The 17,999-nt window shown below is 42.8% G+C and overlaps 1 protein-coding gene across 3 annotated transcripts in view; it reads right to left on the bottom strand.

Moving 5' to 3' along the window:
* The window catches only part of LOC101046877 (CD302 antigen), a 180,980-nt gene that overhangs the window by 130,985 nt on the left and 31,996 nt on the right, over positions 1–17,999 (bottom strand). For 2 of the 3 annotated variants that reach the window (XM_003921945.3, XM_010329839.3), the window contains exons 1-2: positions 9,796–9,939; positions 3,282–3,653 (exon numbers count right to left, since the gene is read on the bottom strand). In XM_003921945.3, the coding sequence (XP_003921994.1) occupies positions 3,282–3,653; positions 9,796–9,889 (466 nt within the window). In that variant the 5' untranslated portion in view covers positions 9,890–9,939. Of the gene's footprint in view, positions 1–3,281; positions 3,654–9,795; positions 9,940–17,999 lie in introns of those variants that run through there. The other variant, XM_074399622.1, reaches the window with a different exon arrangement.

Raw genomic sequence — 17,999 nt, 5'->3', positions numbered from 1 at the left:
ATAGCTCATGACTAATTTCTCTTTCCATACCACAAACCTAAGAGAACAGTCCCTGAACACAGGATTGTTCCTTGTAGAACCATCAGTTTTATTCTAAAACCTTTGATTTTTGGAATAAAAAATGCCTTGGTATACATTTCTGTCATTTGTTCTTTATCATAAACCTGTTAGATCACAGGGGAAGTATTATACTTGCCTGGGAAATCCCCATTTTTGCAGTGTAGTTAAGTGAGACATTCAGGTACTCCTCTGCAAGTGACAAGGGATGAGAATGGGCTCTCTGATTAGTCTTGACTTATAAGGACAACTTGTGACATCAGTGGCTGTCAAGTTTCAAGTGGCTTCTCAAGTTTCAAATTAGATTTCATAGCTCAAAGCTGAGCTTCAATTAAAAAGCTCTCTACATCACAATATATGCTGTGAAGAATGATAGGCATACAACCACCATACCAGAAGCAGCTAAATTATGCTAACTATTCACTAAGTTTTGCTCCCACACATTCTTTGCTGATGGGGACCTCTTATATGCCATGGGCTTCCTTAGCAAAGAGGTTTTCCTGAAAAGAATCTTTTCTGAATGTGTGAATTTATGGTGACAACATCATTAAAAAACAACAGCTTATTATGCAATAGGTACACATTTGTGAGATGAAATGATTATGCAGAAAACTGGCAAATTAATGTCATCAGGAACATGAGACAAAATAGTTTCAATGGATAAAGAGGTTGTTGGCAGGCTTCTAAGAGTTGCCCAGAATTCTACCACGAAAAGTCTATTTCCTCTACATGATTCACCAAACATTCAAAATTTGAAAAGTGCTAGTGAGATCAAGATATCTTAATGATATAAATGTACATCTACCTGGGTACTAGTCGAAAGCAGTTTACTCATAAAATTTATACAACTTTGGTTTTCTCTGAGATGAACACGTTGCACACAGGATGGGAGTTGGGGTGAGAGGCAATCCAAGGCATAATGATAAATTAATGTTCTTGTGTCACAAGTTAAAACCTTTTTTACACTGCTAAAGCCGAGGGAGAAAGAAAGCAGCTACATTTGGGGAATGGAATACTGGTTTTTGAGCCTGAGTTTTGCCCAACAAGCTAGGTAACCTTGGACTTCCTTTTGTTGGGACTTGGGTATCTTTTATGTTTTGTTTCTATACTGCTAGATAATAAGATGGGGACAACAACCAGTATCAAGAGTCTGAGTGAGGAGTCCTAGAGAAAGTACCTAACTTAAGACAGCAGTCCCTAACCTAAAAACAAGAAGGGACATACATAAATTGAAAAAGGGAGAATTGCCAGGACTTCGTATTTGATTATATTGGAGTGGTGGACGAGGAAAGCCTGAAACCTCTACGGTGCCTTGCTGATTTCTGACATGTAGAACATAGATGGTACCAGTCACCTAGACAGAAACAGAGAAGAGGTGGCAGGTTTGGCTCTGGTTTCTATGCAAGTTAAAACCTGAGGTATGCCTTAACTAGTCATAACTATATATGCTTTAAAAAAAAAAAAGTTCTAGTGTTTCAAATAATTGTATTTGAAAAGGTCAAGAAACATTTTATGCCTGTGGGCTATGCTGGTGGCATTGCTTAGCTCTCTCTGAATGGTCCCCCAGGTGGGTCCTTAACCTTTTTTGTGCCACTGATCACTTGGCAGCTGAGTGAAACCCACAGTCTCCATCTCAGAAAAATATTAGAAATGCATAAATAAAACACATAGGTAAAAATGAAAAACAATTATATTGAAATGAAGACACTCCGGAGACTGAGGGAGTTTAAGATTACAACTATGCCCATCAAAAGAATTAGATCAACAGACTAAAAGAACCCTGCCAAGAAAATCATCCTTTCTGATCCCTGGACAAATACAATAAAACAAGTTAAATCCAATTCAAAAGGCATTTTGTTTGGCTCTGTGTTTTCTCTTAGTTGGCAAGTTGGAGAAGGGCTTTTGTGGCACAGAATTTAAATTTACCTTTAAGTCATATCCAGAAAGCAATTGCTTTACTTTTAGGAGGAAGCTGGCTCACAGAAACAGATTGTCAACTATTCAAAGGTCAGCGATTGACAAAAAGGAAACCCGCATCTCTAATTCTCTAATATTTCTCTATAACAGTAGAACTTGACATTCTCGGAATAATTTCTTCATCTTCACTAGGAAATAGACTAGAAAGAAAAACGTGTGTGGTATAATGGGAAGTATGGGAGCGAAGCTGCTATCCTGACTTTGAAGCCAAATTTAGCTTAAATTAGCTTTAAGAGAAGAAGAAAGCCATTGTAAAGTTAGAGGAGTTTGTAAAGAAAGACAAGGGAAAATAATAGGACTTAGATGACATAATTTATGTCTATTGATACTTGGTGTAATTTAGAGCGACATAATGAAAAATATTTGCTTGGGTGATAGCCAATTACATTTAGTGGTTAAAAAAATAAATCTACTCATTCTTTAACTTGGAAATTAATCGCAATCCAGTCCCTAGACTCCAAACTAAGTCTATGGCCAGCTCCCCCTAAGACAATATTCATTAAGTTATTTTTGGAAGCAACAGAAAAACTCTACTCTTAAAATGCTGAATCATAAATATAAATACCAAAATTTGGTTGCCATGCCAAAAATGAAAATAAATAAGAAAATCCAGTCAAAGTTTTCCCATTTTATGTAGGCAAGGGAAAATACATTTCCTCCTTCTCCTTCTTTTCTTTTTTAAGAGATGGGGTCTCACCATGCTGCCCAGGCTGAAGTGCAGTGGCTATTCACAAGCATGATCATTACACACCGCAACCCTGAATTCCTGTGCTTAAGTGATCTTGCTGCCTCAGTCTCTCAAGAAGCTGGAACTACAACCATGCACCACTACACCTGGCCTTTCTTCTTCTTTTAAAACTTAGAATAAGATCAATATTATTAGATAATTTAACTTTTAGCCTGTAAAAAGATTTCCTAATGTTAATCTAATGTTTCCTTTCCTCTAGGGTTCAGAAGATCATCAGAGGAAGTACATATCTATCTGAGGAAATCCCAGGTTTATCACAACATGGTTGTGTGACCTCAGACAAGGCACTAACCTTTCCTACCCTTACCTGCAAAGTAGGGGCAAATACCATGGACATGTAAGAATGTCACACAAAGTAACTGCACAGTGCCTGGAACCAAAGAGCTTGCTCACTGCCCTTACCAATGTAACAACTCTATTTTTACTAAATTGTGCATGTTCAATGCCACGTGTGACAAGCAGAACAGCAAATCGGTCAAAGTCCTTCTCTAATACTCACCATGATAAGGCTGGTCACAAAGGCTTTCCTCTGAGCCTCCTTTCTTCCAGACATCAGATGCATTCCAGACTGCTGTGCCATGTCCGTTCTTCAGAGCCAGCCGATACTGGGCAGCACCATACAGAGAGTGGTGCTCACATTTCCACCACAGCATGGCACTGGAGTCACAGCTGAACATTCGCAAGGAATCCACTGGTTTGGTAATATCTAGGCCAAGGCACTTCTGGGATTTCAAATGAAAGAGGCGATGCTGGGACACCCACTTCCATAACATGTCCCCAGTTTCATCACAGTCTTTTGCTACTATCCAGCTATTCAGTGGCTTGATGCACTTGCCTGTGTTTCCATGGACGATGGTGAAGGGGTCATTACCTGAGTCAGATGGACAGACAGATTCTGGATTATGTGGTTGAAGTAACTTGCTCCCTGCCTGCTGAGGAGAGTCTGAGCAACACTATACTGTTGCCACTCTCAGACCGTTCCCACCCTTTATATGCTGTAGTGGACTATGCAAGGTGGGAAGTGGTGACCAGAGAGGCACTGCAGCATGTGGGGTTGGTCAGAGCATGGAATCTGAAGCCCAGTCAGCCTAGATCCATATTTTGCTGCTGCTACTTATTAGTCATAGGATCAGGGCAAATCATTTAATCTCTGGGCTCCAGTTTTCTCACTTGGAAACTAGAACCTACTTCACATGGGGGGTGTGAGCATGAAAGCAGCTAATCCATGTAAAGCATGTAGAGTAGCATGTATATTCGTTGTTGCTATTCCATGAAACATTTTTTCCCTTCTCATTTAATAAGATAAAAAAAGCTCTTTTTTCATCTCAATGAAAAGTGTCTGAGTCTATCTGAGACCATAATTCTGCCTTGCTTCCATGTTAGCTACTATGGCAGGGTAGATTATTACATGAAAAATCGATGCTTAACACAGCATGCTCACTATATGTTCCTTTCTTCAGATCCAAGTATGTAGTGAGGCCTTTGTGCTCCTCTGCCTTAGGGCAAGTTAGCGTGGCCACTAAAAAGGAAAATTTAAGGGAAATCTTCTTAAAGGTCACTTCCCCCTAGATATTTTTTGGAGGCCTGAATTCATTGCGGTATCTCAGAGGAAATGGGGAAACTTTGGAGGGAGCTGCAGAACGGTGGGGTATAGAAACTGGAAGAAATAGAGGTTTGGGTTCTGAGGGTAGGGGAATCTGTGGCCAGCTCCATTGTGGCACCCTCAGGAAGGTGACAGGACCTGGGGAAAGGCTGGGGGGACTGACTTCTTAGGTGTAGATCACCTAAGAAGGCTGAACCCCAAACTCCAGGAACTACCAGAGTGATGACTGATGAGTCTTGAGCCACCAGATTCAAGATCCTGTGGGTTTGGACAATGGGAAATCCAGAAGTAACCAGTAGGATCCAATGTCTAAAGAAGGATCCTCCCTGAATGTTCCCCTGGCACTTTGCATGAGCTGGGAAAGACCCCAGTAAGGACAGTTATTGATGTTCTGGCAACCTGGTGGAATGGGAGCTCAGAATAAAATTGAATCTAGTTTTCTGAAAATAAAGTAAAGCATTTTTTCTTGCACTCCTGAGTTTGTGGAATAAGATTGACATCTGTTACCACAAATTATAATCAGACAGTTTGGTTAGTTTTTTACAAAGGAACATTTTAAACAAGTTATAGCACAGATCATCATGTTGGTAAGAGTAAAGCTGAAATATTTTACACATGCTTAAGCAAACACTGTCAATGAACCAGAGTTCAGCAGAAAGACCTATAAAATTTTGGTTCCCAAAAGGCACTTTCACTTTGATACCGGCGTCACAGTCACTGGTTTCACTAACATCAGATGTTTTTCTTAGTAATAATTCAAAGGCTTTCAGAGTTAAAAATTCCCATACCAGGCACTGATGACTTGAGGGGAATTTTACCATGTAAATAATAACTATAAAATTAACTCTGACTGCAGCTTGAACTTTGGATGGATTTTTTTTTTAATATCAGAAGCAACAAGAGAAACAACAAGAACAACAAAAATTATTTAAAGCTTAAAGTTATTTCTGCTTTTAAATTTGAATTTTGAAAGTACTCCACAGGGCTGCAGCCAAGGATGTTTGCCATAGCAGCTTTCATCCCTCACACTTTTTTTTTTTTTTTTTTTTTTAAGATGGAGTCTTGCTCTGTTGTCCAGGCTGGAGTTCAGTGGTGCGATCTCAGCTCACTGCAACTTCCATCTCCCAGGTTCAAGTGATTATTATGCCTCAGCCTCCCGAGTAGCTGGGATTACAGGTGCCCACCACTATGCCCAGGTAATTTTTGTATTTTTAAACAGGGTTTCACCATGTTGGCCAGGCTGGTCTCCTGACCTCAGGTGATCTGCCTGCCTTGGCCTCCCAAAGTGCTGGGATTACAGGCATGAGCCATGGTGCCTGGCCACATCCCCCACACTTTCTTCTTTGACATCCCTCTGCCATTTTCTACGTGATGGATACAGGCTGGGAAGACAGTCAACAAAAAAGGAAAATGTACTATCTTATAAGATTCCTACTTACACTTTCTCTCATGGCCTTCTCCCACAGTTCAATAGCTACTCAGAGCTTCGATCTACATATTTTTGAAATCATCGTCTCTCGCCTCTCCAAAATAAATCTTGCATTCCAAAGTATCAAAAATTACAGAAGAAAAAAGAAGTCTCCTCCTGCAGGAGACGTGGCCATCACTGTTGTTGGAAACATCCCCTCTCCAGCCCTGTAGTTTTGCTGCTCTCTTTCCTGGGCATTCTACTTTGTGCACTCTATCCCAAACAGGTGAACCGGGAAGCAGCAGCTTTGTCTTCCTTTGCAGTTTGCAGTTCTAGATTTTTCAAAGTTTTTGTAGAATCCAATGGATTAGCTATATTTCTTTGTACAGAGGAAAGAGCAGGAGATAGGTGTCCTAGATTAAAGACCCACCTCTGCTACCAGTTAGCTGGGAGAACCTGGGGAAGCTACAATCTCCCAGTGTCTTTGTATCTTCAAATATAAGATGAAAGCAGTCCTGGACAAGATATCTAAAAGCCATTTCCAGTGCTAACATCCTCTGCTTCCACAAGATAGTATCCTTAGCCTTGTAGGTTCATTTGTTGCATATTATTCTTGAAGAGATGTCCATGAATTTATTATGTCATGCTACTACTTGTAGCACTTCGGATCATTCTTTTGTTTGTGAGACAAGGGAGGTGTCACACTGTCACCTAGGCTGGAGTGCAGTGGTGATCACAGCTTACTGCAGCCTCAACCTCCGAGGCTCAAGTGATCTTCCTTCCTTAGACTCCCGAGTAGCTGGGACCACAGGCACATGCCATCACACCTGGCTAACTTTTTTGATTTTTGGTAGAGACAAGGTCTCACTTTGTTGCTCAGGCTGTTTTTTGAATATCTAGGCTCAAGCAATCCTCCTACCTTGGCCTCCCAAAGTGCTGGGATTACAGGTATGAGTCACTGCACCCAGCCCATTTCAAGCCATTCTAATTTCACTTGTATCAGATATGTGCACTGAAGTTACAGTTCTGTTTTATAAATATTTTTTGGAAGAGAAAGAATTATCCTTTTCTACTTTATACACATTTTTACTTCTGGACACCTGTGCACTTAACAACCATGTAGCAACTCTAAAACACTATAGGAGAGGTGTGGAGGAGCCACATGTTAAAGTGGAGCTGCCGAGCTTCCTAACAAACTGCTACATCTCTGAATATAGATATTTTTCTCAGATTAACCCCTCATTTGAACCAAGTATGCAATTTCAATGTTCGACACTTAGAGTGATCACTTACTATAGATATTAATTATTGATATATTTAAAGGAAACTTACTAGTCTCCATATATAATGTACATATATGCATGCATTAGATAGGGAGAGCCCTATTCTTTCATAATGTTTCTCCATATCTTTCTTTACCCTTAGCAGGAGCTGTTCAATCTGCCTCAGTCTTATGACACTTATCAGGATAGTAGGTTGAAGAGTGGGAAGGAGGACTGAGAAAGTGTCAACATAATCCCTTATAATTACAGAGATTTTATAAAACTTATTTTATAAAATAGATTCTTTATTGATAGCTTCTTATTGTATCTTGTTCACTTTACAATGTTATACCAGTCCTCAATGAAGGTTTAATATTTACCTCCAAATATAATCTTGGGACAAATCTAAAGGCAGAAGTTGATGAAAAGCAGCCTCATCACTCCCTAGATGCATTTTATATATGCTTCATTTTATATAAATTCTCCAGTGGTGTTTGAGAGAAAATGGCTAAGTAGCATTACTACTTAAATTGAAAATGAATTTTTAGTATTTTTACATCATCAAAGGAAAAGAATCTGTCAGTGTTTTCTTATTGTCTGATCACTAAATAATTCCTGCCTTTTAAGCCCTAGACAAAAGAGCTTCACCCATTCCAAAGAGAAGCTAGATATTGGCATTTATAACCACAGACAAATGGATAGGGAAATAGCTTGGGAAAACAAGAAGGATGAAGATGGCAGCATTTATAGTTTTGGAGGGACTGTACAGAGATCACATATGCATTTTGTAGAATCTCTACCATGTGTTCAGAATGTACAGGTAGTTGCAGCAGGAGAGAATCAGAAATCCAGGTTAGTTCAAAAACAGGTCCTGAGAGTGACAGTTGGGTCCATGGCAATGTCCTGGGAGTCAGAAAGTCTTCAAGCACGATTGGGGGTGTTGGCTTATGAGAACCTCAGGAGTCCCTGACGGATTGGTTTACTTCAAACTGTTAACTCTCCAAGCAGGCAAAAATGTAAACTAAGCACCTGGCATCTCCCCAAGGACAGAGAGGTGCTCCTTCAGTGTCTGGGTGATCGAGGCCACCTGTACAAGCCCAGCCATGCACATGTGATGAGGTACATGCCATCACTAGCATCATGAAGCAGACGCTCTTGCCAAACAATTGAGCCAAATGGCTGGGGGTTCAAAATTCCAGTATTTCCCCTAACAAGGCCACAGGTCTGGTCTAAGAGTGACAGAAAATCTATCAGAGCAGCTGCTAGGAGTAAGGAAGGATGCAGGATAACAAAACCTGTGGGGACCTAGCACAGGAAGAACAGAGTTAAACCTGGTGCTTTTTGCTTTGGGTCAATGAGAAAGGGCTGTGATTGCAGAGATTGCAAGGATTAAGGAAATCTTGAAATTTGTGAAGGAGATAAAAACAGGACTGAAGCAGACGTAGATGGGAACCAAGAGGTTATTTATTGAAAGGTTACCGCATTTTCACTGTAGTTAGTTGCTGCAGTGAACTTTTCCACCTTGGATTGTGGGGCAGGCAGAAAAATTCTCAAGGCAATAATAATAATAATAAATAAATAAATCTTATTTTTAATGATTCTTTTGGTAGTTCCTAGCACACAGGGTCAAAGGAGAATAGAGAAGTGTGACTCAGAGCAGGGTCCATTTACAGGTCCTTGCTATAGATAGGATGATGCCACTCACACTCTGAGAAATCTCTTCCCATCACTCGAAAGAAGTCTAAACCAGCTGGTAGTTTAGCTGAAAAGAAAATACGAGCCACCAACAATTTAGTGTTTTTCAAACTGTGTGAACCATCTTTTCCTTCCTCAAACAGGCATGGTAACAGAAGCGGCCGGTGGGGGGTGGCCCACTGAATGCCCATGATACAGCCCAACCAAGAACCAAAGTCCTCTGCACACCTCTTGCCCAGGCAAAAAGAGAAAGTAAAAGTATACGGTTGCTGCCAAGGGGTGTGATGGGTGGGGCTGGCACTACCCTGAACATCAATGCAGGGTGCCTGTTTCTGGTCCTGCTTCCGCAATGAGAGGCAGCAGGTCCCCAGGCGGGTGACTTGCACTTCAGTGTGGGAATGTCAGCCTTGGGGAGCGGGGTCGTTTGGAGCTGATAAACCATTGAGAAGAAAGTTTTGCTGCTCAAGGCAGCGGGTGAGGGCATCATAGCTGACTCTTGGTCTTGGTCACTTTCAGAGGAGATGGTTTACTTAATCTTTCTTTCTGACGTGCACCGTGGGCACAGTGAAGTCCGGGAATCGTTGGGAATCCTTGGCGCTGTGGATGAGGCTCCTCTTGACACTGTGGCCAAGGTAACCAAGGGGCGAAGGAAGGGCGAGAACCGGCAGGATAGGACGCAGAGGGCAGACGGGGAACCTCATACTCCAGCAATATTTTAGAAGAGAGACGACGGAGCAGGGCACCCGCCCGGAAAAGCCTCCGTGCGCCTTCTTTACGGTGGACCGCGCGCGTCCCCTCAGCACCAGAAGGGCCTTGCCCTCCCACACCCACCGCGCCCTCCTCAGGGCCCCCGAGGGCACTGGGGCGCCTCCTCCGCCGGACCTCCCCTAGCTCACCCGTCCGGCTCCAGAGCCCCCACACTCCGCCCCAAGCAAAGCAGCCGTGACCTGTCCCGGGGGCGCAGCCCTACACCGGGCTGGAGAGGCGGCAGAGTTGCGGCGTCGGGGTCCCCAGCTAACTGCGGGGCGGACGTGCCCGCGGTTACCTGCGTGGCCAGAGGGCTCTGCGAGCTCGAAGCACCGGAGGAGCAGTATGAGGAGCCCCACCGCGCGGCGAGGGGTCGCCCAGCGCGTCCTCATCCTGAGCAGGCGCAAGCCGTCTGGCCGGGTCCTCGGGCGCACGCGGCACCCGCCCCTCCTGCTGAGCGCGGCCTGCCCCGCCGGCGCTGAAGTCCAGGCACCTGGGGGCGCCCTGGCCCGGCCCCGGCCCCGCCCACGCCGCCCTCGGCCAATCAGACGTGCGTCTCCTCTGCCCCGGGGCGGGGCGGGGCGGCTGCGGGAAATAAAGGGGACGGGCGCTGGATACCTGCGTGGGGTGGGACCCTCGAGGAAGAGGGAAGCGCAGGTCTGTGGGAGAGCGTGGCGCCACCGGGCTGTTGCACTGGAGGGTTCAGGCCCTGCCTCTTCATCAGCTAAGCTGGGAAGATGCGGCCCTTACTGGAACTTGGCACGGTCCTGGTGGGTGGGTTCAGTCAGTTTAAGACCTTGACCTCTGCCTAGCGCACCGTAGTCAGGAAGACTTCTCCATTCCAGCCTGGACTGGAAAGGGACCCACCATCCCTTCCTCACTCGAGGAGGAAGTGAGCACCTGCCGTGTGGGTGGCTGCGGTCAAGTCTAAGAATTCAGTCGTCCTTGGCAACATCTTGGGTATTTTGATAGTGCAAACAAAGGTGGGATAATGGTACACTACAGTTCTACTCATACTTGTTAAAGAATTAAAAGCAAGAATTACCAGAGTGACCAAACGACACTTCCAAGGACGATTTATGCTTCATAACAATTTGACCTTTGAGAGTAAGCTCTTTGCTTAATAATTTAATGATAGCGCCGGGCGCGGTGGCTCAAGGCTGTAATCCCAGCACTTTGGGAGGCCGAGGCGGGTGGATCACGAGGTCGAGAGATCGAGACCATCCTGGTCAACATGGTGAAACCCCGTCTCTACTAAAAGTGCAAAAAATTAGCTGGGCATGGTGGCACGTGCCTGTAATCCCAGCTACTCAGGAGGCTGAGGCAGGAGAATTGCCTGAGCCCAGGAGGCGGAGGTTGCGGTGAGCCGAGATCGCGCCATTGCACTCCAGCCTGCGTAACAAGGGCGAAACTCCGTCTCAAAAAAAAAAAAAAATAATAATAATAATAATAATTTAATGATAATAATAATAAGCTGGTAGAAATGTAGAAGTCTGTTATGCAGAACCAGAAATTGCATGTCCTACTTACTCTCTTCTTGTGGACACTGCTATCATTATGCCAAATTCTTAATGACCTAGGTTGCTTGAAAGTGAATGTTTCATACTTTTAAATCCCATCTTTGCTGAGCACATAATGTGTACTTGAGGTGGCCTCCATCCTTGTTGCATGAGGATGCAAAGACCTAGGTTGCTCTTCCTGACTCCCACTGCCAAGGCTTCACAGATCGGCTCCCAAACCTACCCTGGTTCTGTCCTTTCCCCTGGCTCTGCCCTTTCAGTTGTGTAGATATAGTGAGCACTTAACCAACACAAGATCTGGGAATGCCATGGAATAGGAGGACAAAAAGGCAATATCCCTGCCATCCCATGAGTACTGGGGAGACTGAGGCACTGTGATGGATAATATTGTCAACTTGATTGGATTGAAGGATGCAAAATATTGTTCCTTGGTGTGTCTGTGAGAGTGTTGCTAAAGTAGATTAACATTTGAGTCAGCGGACTGGGAGAGGCAGACCTGCCGTCAATCTGGGTGGGCACCATCTAATCAGCTGCCAGCATGGCTAGAATAAAAGAAGGCAGAAGTTGGAAGGACTTGACTGGCTGAGTCTCCTGGCCTTCATCTTTCTCCCGTGCTGGATGCTTCCTGCCCTCAAACATCAGACTCCAGATTCTTCAAGTTTTGGGCTCCTGGATACCAGTGGTTTGTCAGGAGATCTACCGTGACACAGACTGAAGGCTTTGCCCACAGACTGAAGGCTGTACTGTTGGCTTCCCTACTTTGAGGTTTTGGGTCTTGGACTGGCTTCTTTGTTCCTCAGCTTGCAGACGACCTATTGTGGGACTTACCTTGTGATCGTATGAGTCAATACTCCTTAATAAACTCCCTTTCATATACATCCCTCTAGAGAACCCTAATACAGGCACACAGAGTGACACAGGGCAGAATAAATGGGAAGACACTGACAAAGCTTGAAGGAAGGCAACATCTTAGCTAGAGCAGGTACAGCTGGTGGAAGAAAAGTAGTGACAGAGCAGAGACCAGAAAATGCAAGCAGCATCAGAAGATAAGTCAAGAGTCCAGGGTAGCTGACCTGTAAGGGGTGTGTCTGTGAGAGAGATGAAAGTGGGTGTGGTGGGGGCCCCAGTGGAAATGACAGCAGGAAGGTGAGTTATGTCTGTTGTGTAAAGGGCCTTGACTTTATTCTAAGGAGCTTTATTCTAAGGTGGGAAGTTCTGAGAAGGAGAAACTGCCACTGATCTTATCCCCTCTACCTCTGTAGGTGCCTGCCTTTTTTCTGATCCTGCCCACCTTGGAGCTCCTTGAGGGCAGTGGTCTTGCCGTATTCATTATCACATCCTCAACACTGGGCACAGGGCCTGTCCCAGAGTAAGCTCTCAATAAATGTTAATCAATGAATGGATTCCTAGGGCCATCACCTTAGCTTAGGGCCATATAAGCTCCTGCTTGCATTATATTGCAATAATTTCTCAACTGACCTCACTGCCAACAGTTATTATCCTCTCTGGCAAATGAATCCTTCTAAACACTGTTTGGAACATGTCCCTATTCTACTCAAATCCTTTCAGTGTTATTTGCATATAGCAGGAGTTCCTAAATGCTAGTTAAGGGGAATTATGAAACCCTGAGATTTTACGCAGCTTTATAAATGCACTATTTTTTGAGGAAGAAGAAGGGTCCAAGGCTTTCATGAGAATCTCAGAGACGCCCACGATACAAAAAGAAAACTCCAAGATAAAAAGCGAGTGCCTCTACAGTCTGACACTTTCTCTTTACTTCCTTCCTGTCACTCCTTGGTTCAAGCTACCTGTCTGAACCTGTCTTACCTTTTCTGTCTCAGCCCATATATGCATATCCAGAATTCAGTTTTCCCTTTACTTGTCTTAGTTCCAACCTTTCTTGAAGTTTCTGTTTAGATCTGACATTTTATGTAAAGGGGTACTTCTATCAAAGGGTTAATCTTCTTCCAAACATCTACATAGTACTGTGCATTCTGTTCACTTGCATTTAACGTGTATACCTCCAGCCACGATTTTTTCTTCTGGGACACATGCACTGATTATTCCACCTAGGTTATCGACTCTTAATAAATGTTGTCAATGGTGACAATAAAAAGCAATGTGTCCTTCAGGTCTCACCTTGGTTGTTACTTCCTCAAAGAAATTTCTCTTTTTCTTTTTGTTTTTTTTTTTTTTGACTCTGTGGTCTAGGTGAGCTTCCTCTATAACAGGTTCTCCAGGCTTCCCACACTTCTTCCTGAAAGCACTTAGCAGGGCTCCAGTAGATCATTCTGTGCTTGCTCATTTGTTTAATGTGTATGTCCCTCACCAGGCTGCGGACTCCATGAAGACAGTGACTATGGCTGCTTCATTCACTTCTGTGTCCTTAATACCTGGCACATGATTTGCTGCATGAATGAATAAGTAAATATATAGTAATGCCTCATAAATGATGCAGGCAATGGAAAGTCTAGACATTTAAAAGAGGGGAAAATTGGCTTGGGTGGGATCAGCAGTCTTCAGGCACTGAATTGGATGTCCTTGGATGAGAAGCATTCAGTAGATAAAGGCAATGAGGACTCTGCAAGCTGAGACAATGGTGTAAACAAATTACAAACATCTGCCACCCACTGGGCACCAGGCCATGTGCTAAGCATTTCCCGTGTACTCTCTTGTTTAGGAATCATCCTACAAAATAAGTACTCCTATAATCCTCATTTTATAAATGTGGAACAACGCAGAGGAGATTGATAACCTAGGCAAGGTTAATAGCCACAAGTGAAGAGATGGAAATATAACCATAGAACTTGAATGAGTGTGTGAGAGTGTTAGTAATATTTTATTCCCAATCACAAATAGGGAGGAGGGGAACAGGAGCTTTTAGAGCCTGTGAAGTTATGTTTTTAAATTATAAGATAAATCATACCTAAAAAAGAATAACTATGCTTTTTGGCCTCTTGTGATCATATTCGCCTTACTCCCACAAAGAGGTAACCTTTCCTCTGACTCTCCTCTGACTCTCACTCTTTCTTTACAGTTTTCCGTTATATGACTCACTCCTTAAACAGTAACTGTAATTTGACATATTTTTGAATTTTATGTAAATGAATCATTTCAAAGCTTTTTTTTTTTTTGCCACTTGTCTTTTTGCTCAAATTCTGTCTGTGATGATCATTGGTGTTGGTGTGTGTAGTTATAGTTCATTCATTTTTATGTAGCATTCCATTAGAAGACTAAAACACACTTTATCCATTCTCTTGTTGGGGGACATTTGAGTAGTTTCTTGCTGGGTAGTTTCCATTTGGGTAGCTTGCTGTCCTGAACAATGCTCCGGTGAAGTTTTTGTACCCGTCTCCTGGTGTGCATTGCAAGAGTTTCCTGAGGGCATGGTCCTAGAAATGGAGTTCCTGGAGCATAGGGTATGGTAGCATTAAAATTATTGGACAGTGCCAATGTGTTCTCCAATTTACACACCCATTGGTGTGTACAAGCCTTCCCACTGCTGAACATTTTCATCAACATTGGCACTGTAACATTTTTGGTGGGACATAAAATGGTATCTCACAGTGGTTTAAAATTGTATTATCCTGATTGGTAATGAGGTTGGACATATTTTCCTCTGTGTATTGGTTATTTATATTTCCTTTTCACATTCTACATGTTATTTGCCTGTTTTCTCTTGGATCCATTCTCTGCCCTTTTCTGCTTTTTCAGATGGCTTCCTTGTACTTTCCAGAACCCCTTGCCTGTTGCCTTCTGCTTAGGGTCAGCTAATGGCCTGAGATGGGCATCTGGGAGGAGAAGAACCCAGGATATTTCTTTCCTCTCAACTTTGGGAGAAGACCAAGCAGTTGCTGTGCATCTCTGTGGTTCTAGCTCCTGCCTGGAAGCCCCAGCTTTTGTGTTCCAACTCCCACCAGGCAACCCCTCCCATGCTACCAGCTCCTTTTGGGTTCTCCAGCGTCCTAGCTCTTACAGTGTATATCCCTAGTTTGTAACTGAGAAAATCCCTTCCTTGTCCCTCAGGCCCCACGGATGGCAGTAGCTTGTTGTAGTTGTTGCTTTCTGGGTAGCCTCATAAGCACTTATTTTTAGCTCTTTCATACTTCTGTAACTTGTTATTTCCCTATATTAAATTTCATCAATTGTACTACCTAGCGTGGGTTTTGTTCTCCTTATTGAATGTTGATGATCTTGATTTTACATACGAAAGAATTGTACCTTGAGACAGCATCCAAAATTGAGTTAGATGTGGACTAGAGAAACAACACATGGAACATATTCAACCGCGTGAGGAGTTGTGGCATGAGGAGAGCCAGTGTAGGATTCATATAAACTGCAGTTATGACGATGCCTGCAGATTGTCCCAGGTGTAATAAGAAGGACCCAGGAGGCCTAGATAAGGGCTTTGTCTAAGAATAAATTTTAAACAATTCCTGCTACGCCACAACAACTAAGATCTGCATTTATTCCTGGTCATAAGTAAACTCTTGAGGACTGTAGTCATGGATGTAGACCCCAAAGGGCAACTATAAGGTTATAATTTAACCACTTAAAAAACAAAAACAAAACACAAAATTGAGCAACCCTTCTTATTAGAATAAACTGCATTTTCTCCACAGATTTTAGAAAGAATTTCCAGGTAAGCAAATGCTCAACTAGCATATCTACAGAACAGTGACAGCAGAGACTGGACAAGAAGTAGATGTGGTTGACTCATTCACTTAGTCCATTCCCTGTCCTCTCCCTTTATAGTCAAGGAAACTGAGGTGCAGAAGTTTTGGTGACCACTGTAGATATGAGAAGAATTAGGTTAGATGTGGACCTCTGATATTGATGGAAAGATTGCAAAAGTACCAGTGAGAGTGTCTTAGGGCTAGTTACCTGCTGCTGATGAGAGTAGAAGTGAAATTTGGGCATGCAAGGGTGGATCACAGGTCAAAAGAATGCTAATGTTGGTAGGAGTGTACTACAAGGATCAGTAACATGTTTTGGGTAGGAGTAATATCACCACTGTGGAGGAATTCTCTAGGAAACTTTTTCATCCCATGTGCGTGTTTGGAGAATAAGGAAATAATTTCAGTGGAAAAGATTTTCTGGATGTGAGAAATGTAATGAAGAGACAAGTTTTTTACTTTGGCAGAGACACATGTGCATTATGTTTTGGCAAAGAGACAAGAACTGGGGTGATGTGTTTGCCTTTTACTTATGTAATTGGAGACTCTCCTCAGGATGAACTAAATTCATTGCTGAAATCTCTTCCAAGAAAACAACAGTTAGAATGATAAATAATCAAAGCCCAGGAGTCTGTACTCCTTGGGGATACTGATCAGGTTTGCACTTGAGGACCATTATTTTTCCCAACTTTAGCATAAGATAGAGAAGGTCAGATTTTCTAGCTCTGGAAATTAGAGTGTGATGTGGCCCCCTACCACGTGGACTCGCAACCCAGTGTCAAGGCTCAGGACCCCCTAACCTGTTAGCTAAATGCTGAATTCCTGATTTTTAGAAACATTTTTGAAGGATAATAAAGTCCTACTACAAAATGTTAACACTGAGAAGTCTAATAGCATGACACAACTGTACTTATCAATGTTGACATTCACGAGCTTTTTCTTGACCTGCCCACTATCTCTATGAGGCAGATGATCCAATCCTTTTCCTCTTCAAGACAAGACCCAGCTCCAACTCCTCTTGGGCTTCTTTCAGGTCTTACTTTGCTGATAGGCTCAAAGCCACCTGATGTGAGTCCATCACCTCTATATTAGTCTCATCTACTTCTCAATGTTGGAGGAAGAGCCAACACTGTTTAATTTTATTTTTCTTTACTTTTAAATTGACACATAATAATCATACATGTTTATGGTGTACAGTGTGATGTTTCAATCTTTGTATACAATGCGTAATGATCAAAACAGGGTAATTAGCATACCTAGCACCTCAAGCATTTATCATTTCTTTGTGTTGAGAACATTCAAAATCCACTTTTCTAGCTATTTGAAAAAATGGAATAAACAATTGTAACTATAGTCACCCTACGGTAATATAAAACTCTAGCACGTATTCCTCCTGTGTAGCTATAATTTTGCATGCATTCAGCAACCTCTCTGTATTCCCCTTCCAAATGTTCCCCTCCTATCTGCCCTTCCCAGCCTCTAGTTACCATTATCCTACTCTTTTTTTTTTTTTAAACAGAGTCTCATTCTGTCATCTAAGCTGAAGTGCAATGTTACCATCTCAGTTCACTGCAACTTCTGCCTCCTGTGTTCAAGCAATTCCTCTGCCTTAGCCTCCCAAGTAGGTGGGACTACAGGCACTAGCCACCATGTTCAACTAATTTTTGCATTTTTGGTAGAGACAGGGTTTCACCATCTTGGCAAGGCTGTTCTCAAACTCCTCACCTCAAGTGGTCTGCCCACCTCAGCCTCCCAAAGTGTTGGGATTACAGGCGTGAGCCACCATGCCCGACCTCATTATCCTACCCTTGACTTCTAAATCAACTCATTTAGCTTTCACTTATGAGTGACAACATGCAATTTTTAACTTCCTGTATCTATCTTATTTCAATTAACATAATGTCCTCCAGGTTCATCTGTGTTGCCATAAATGACTGCATTTTATTCCTTTTTTATGGCTGAATAATAGTCCATTGTGTATATATGCCACATTTTCTTTATCCGTTCATCTATTGAAGGACACCTAAGCTGATTTCATATCTTGGCTATTTTGACTAGTACCACAATAAACATGGGAGTGCAGCTATCTCTCGACATACCTATTTCATCCCTTTGGAATCCCAGTAGTGGAATTGCTGGATCATATGGTAGTTCTATTTTTAGTTTTGCGAGGAATCTCCATGCTGTTTTCCATAATGGTCATACCAATTTACGTTCCTACCAACAGTGTACGAGTGTTCTCTTTCTCTGCATCCTCGCCAGCATTTGTTATTGTTTGTCTTGGATAGAAGCCATTTTAACAGAGG

The sequence above is a fragment of the Saimiri boliviensis genome, chromosome 5 (assembly GCF_048565385.1).
Source record: "Saimiri boliviensis isolate mSaiBol1 chromosome 5, mSaiBol1.pri, whole genome shotgun sequence".
Classification (NCBI taxonomy): Eukaryota; Metazoa; Chordata; class Mammalia; order Primates; family Cebidae; genus Saimiri; species Saimiri boliviensis.
This window is presented reverse-complemented; position numbering and strand designations above follow the sequence as displayed.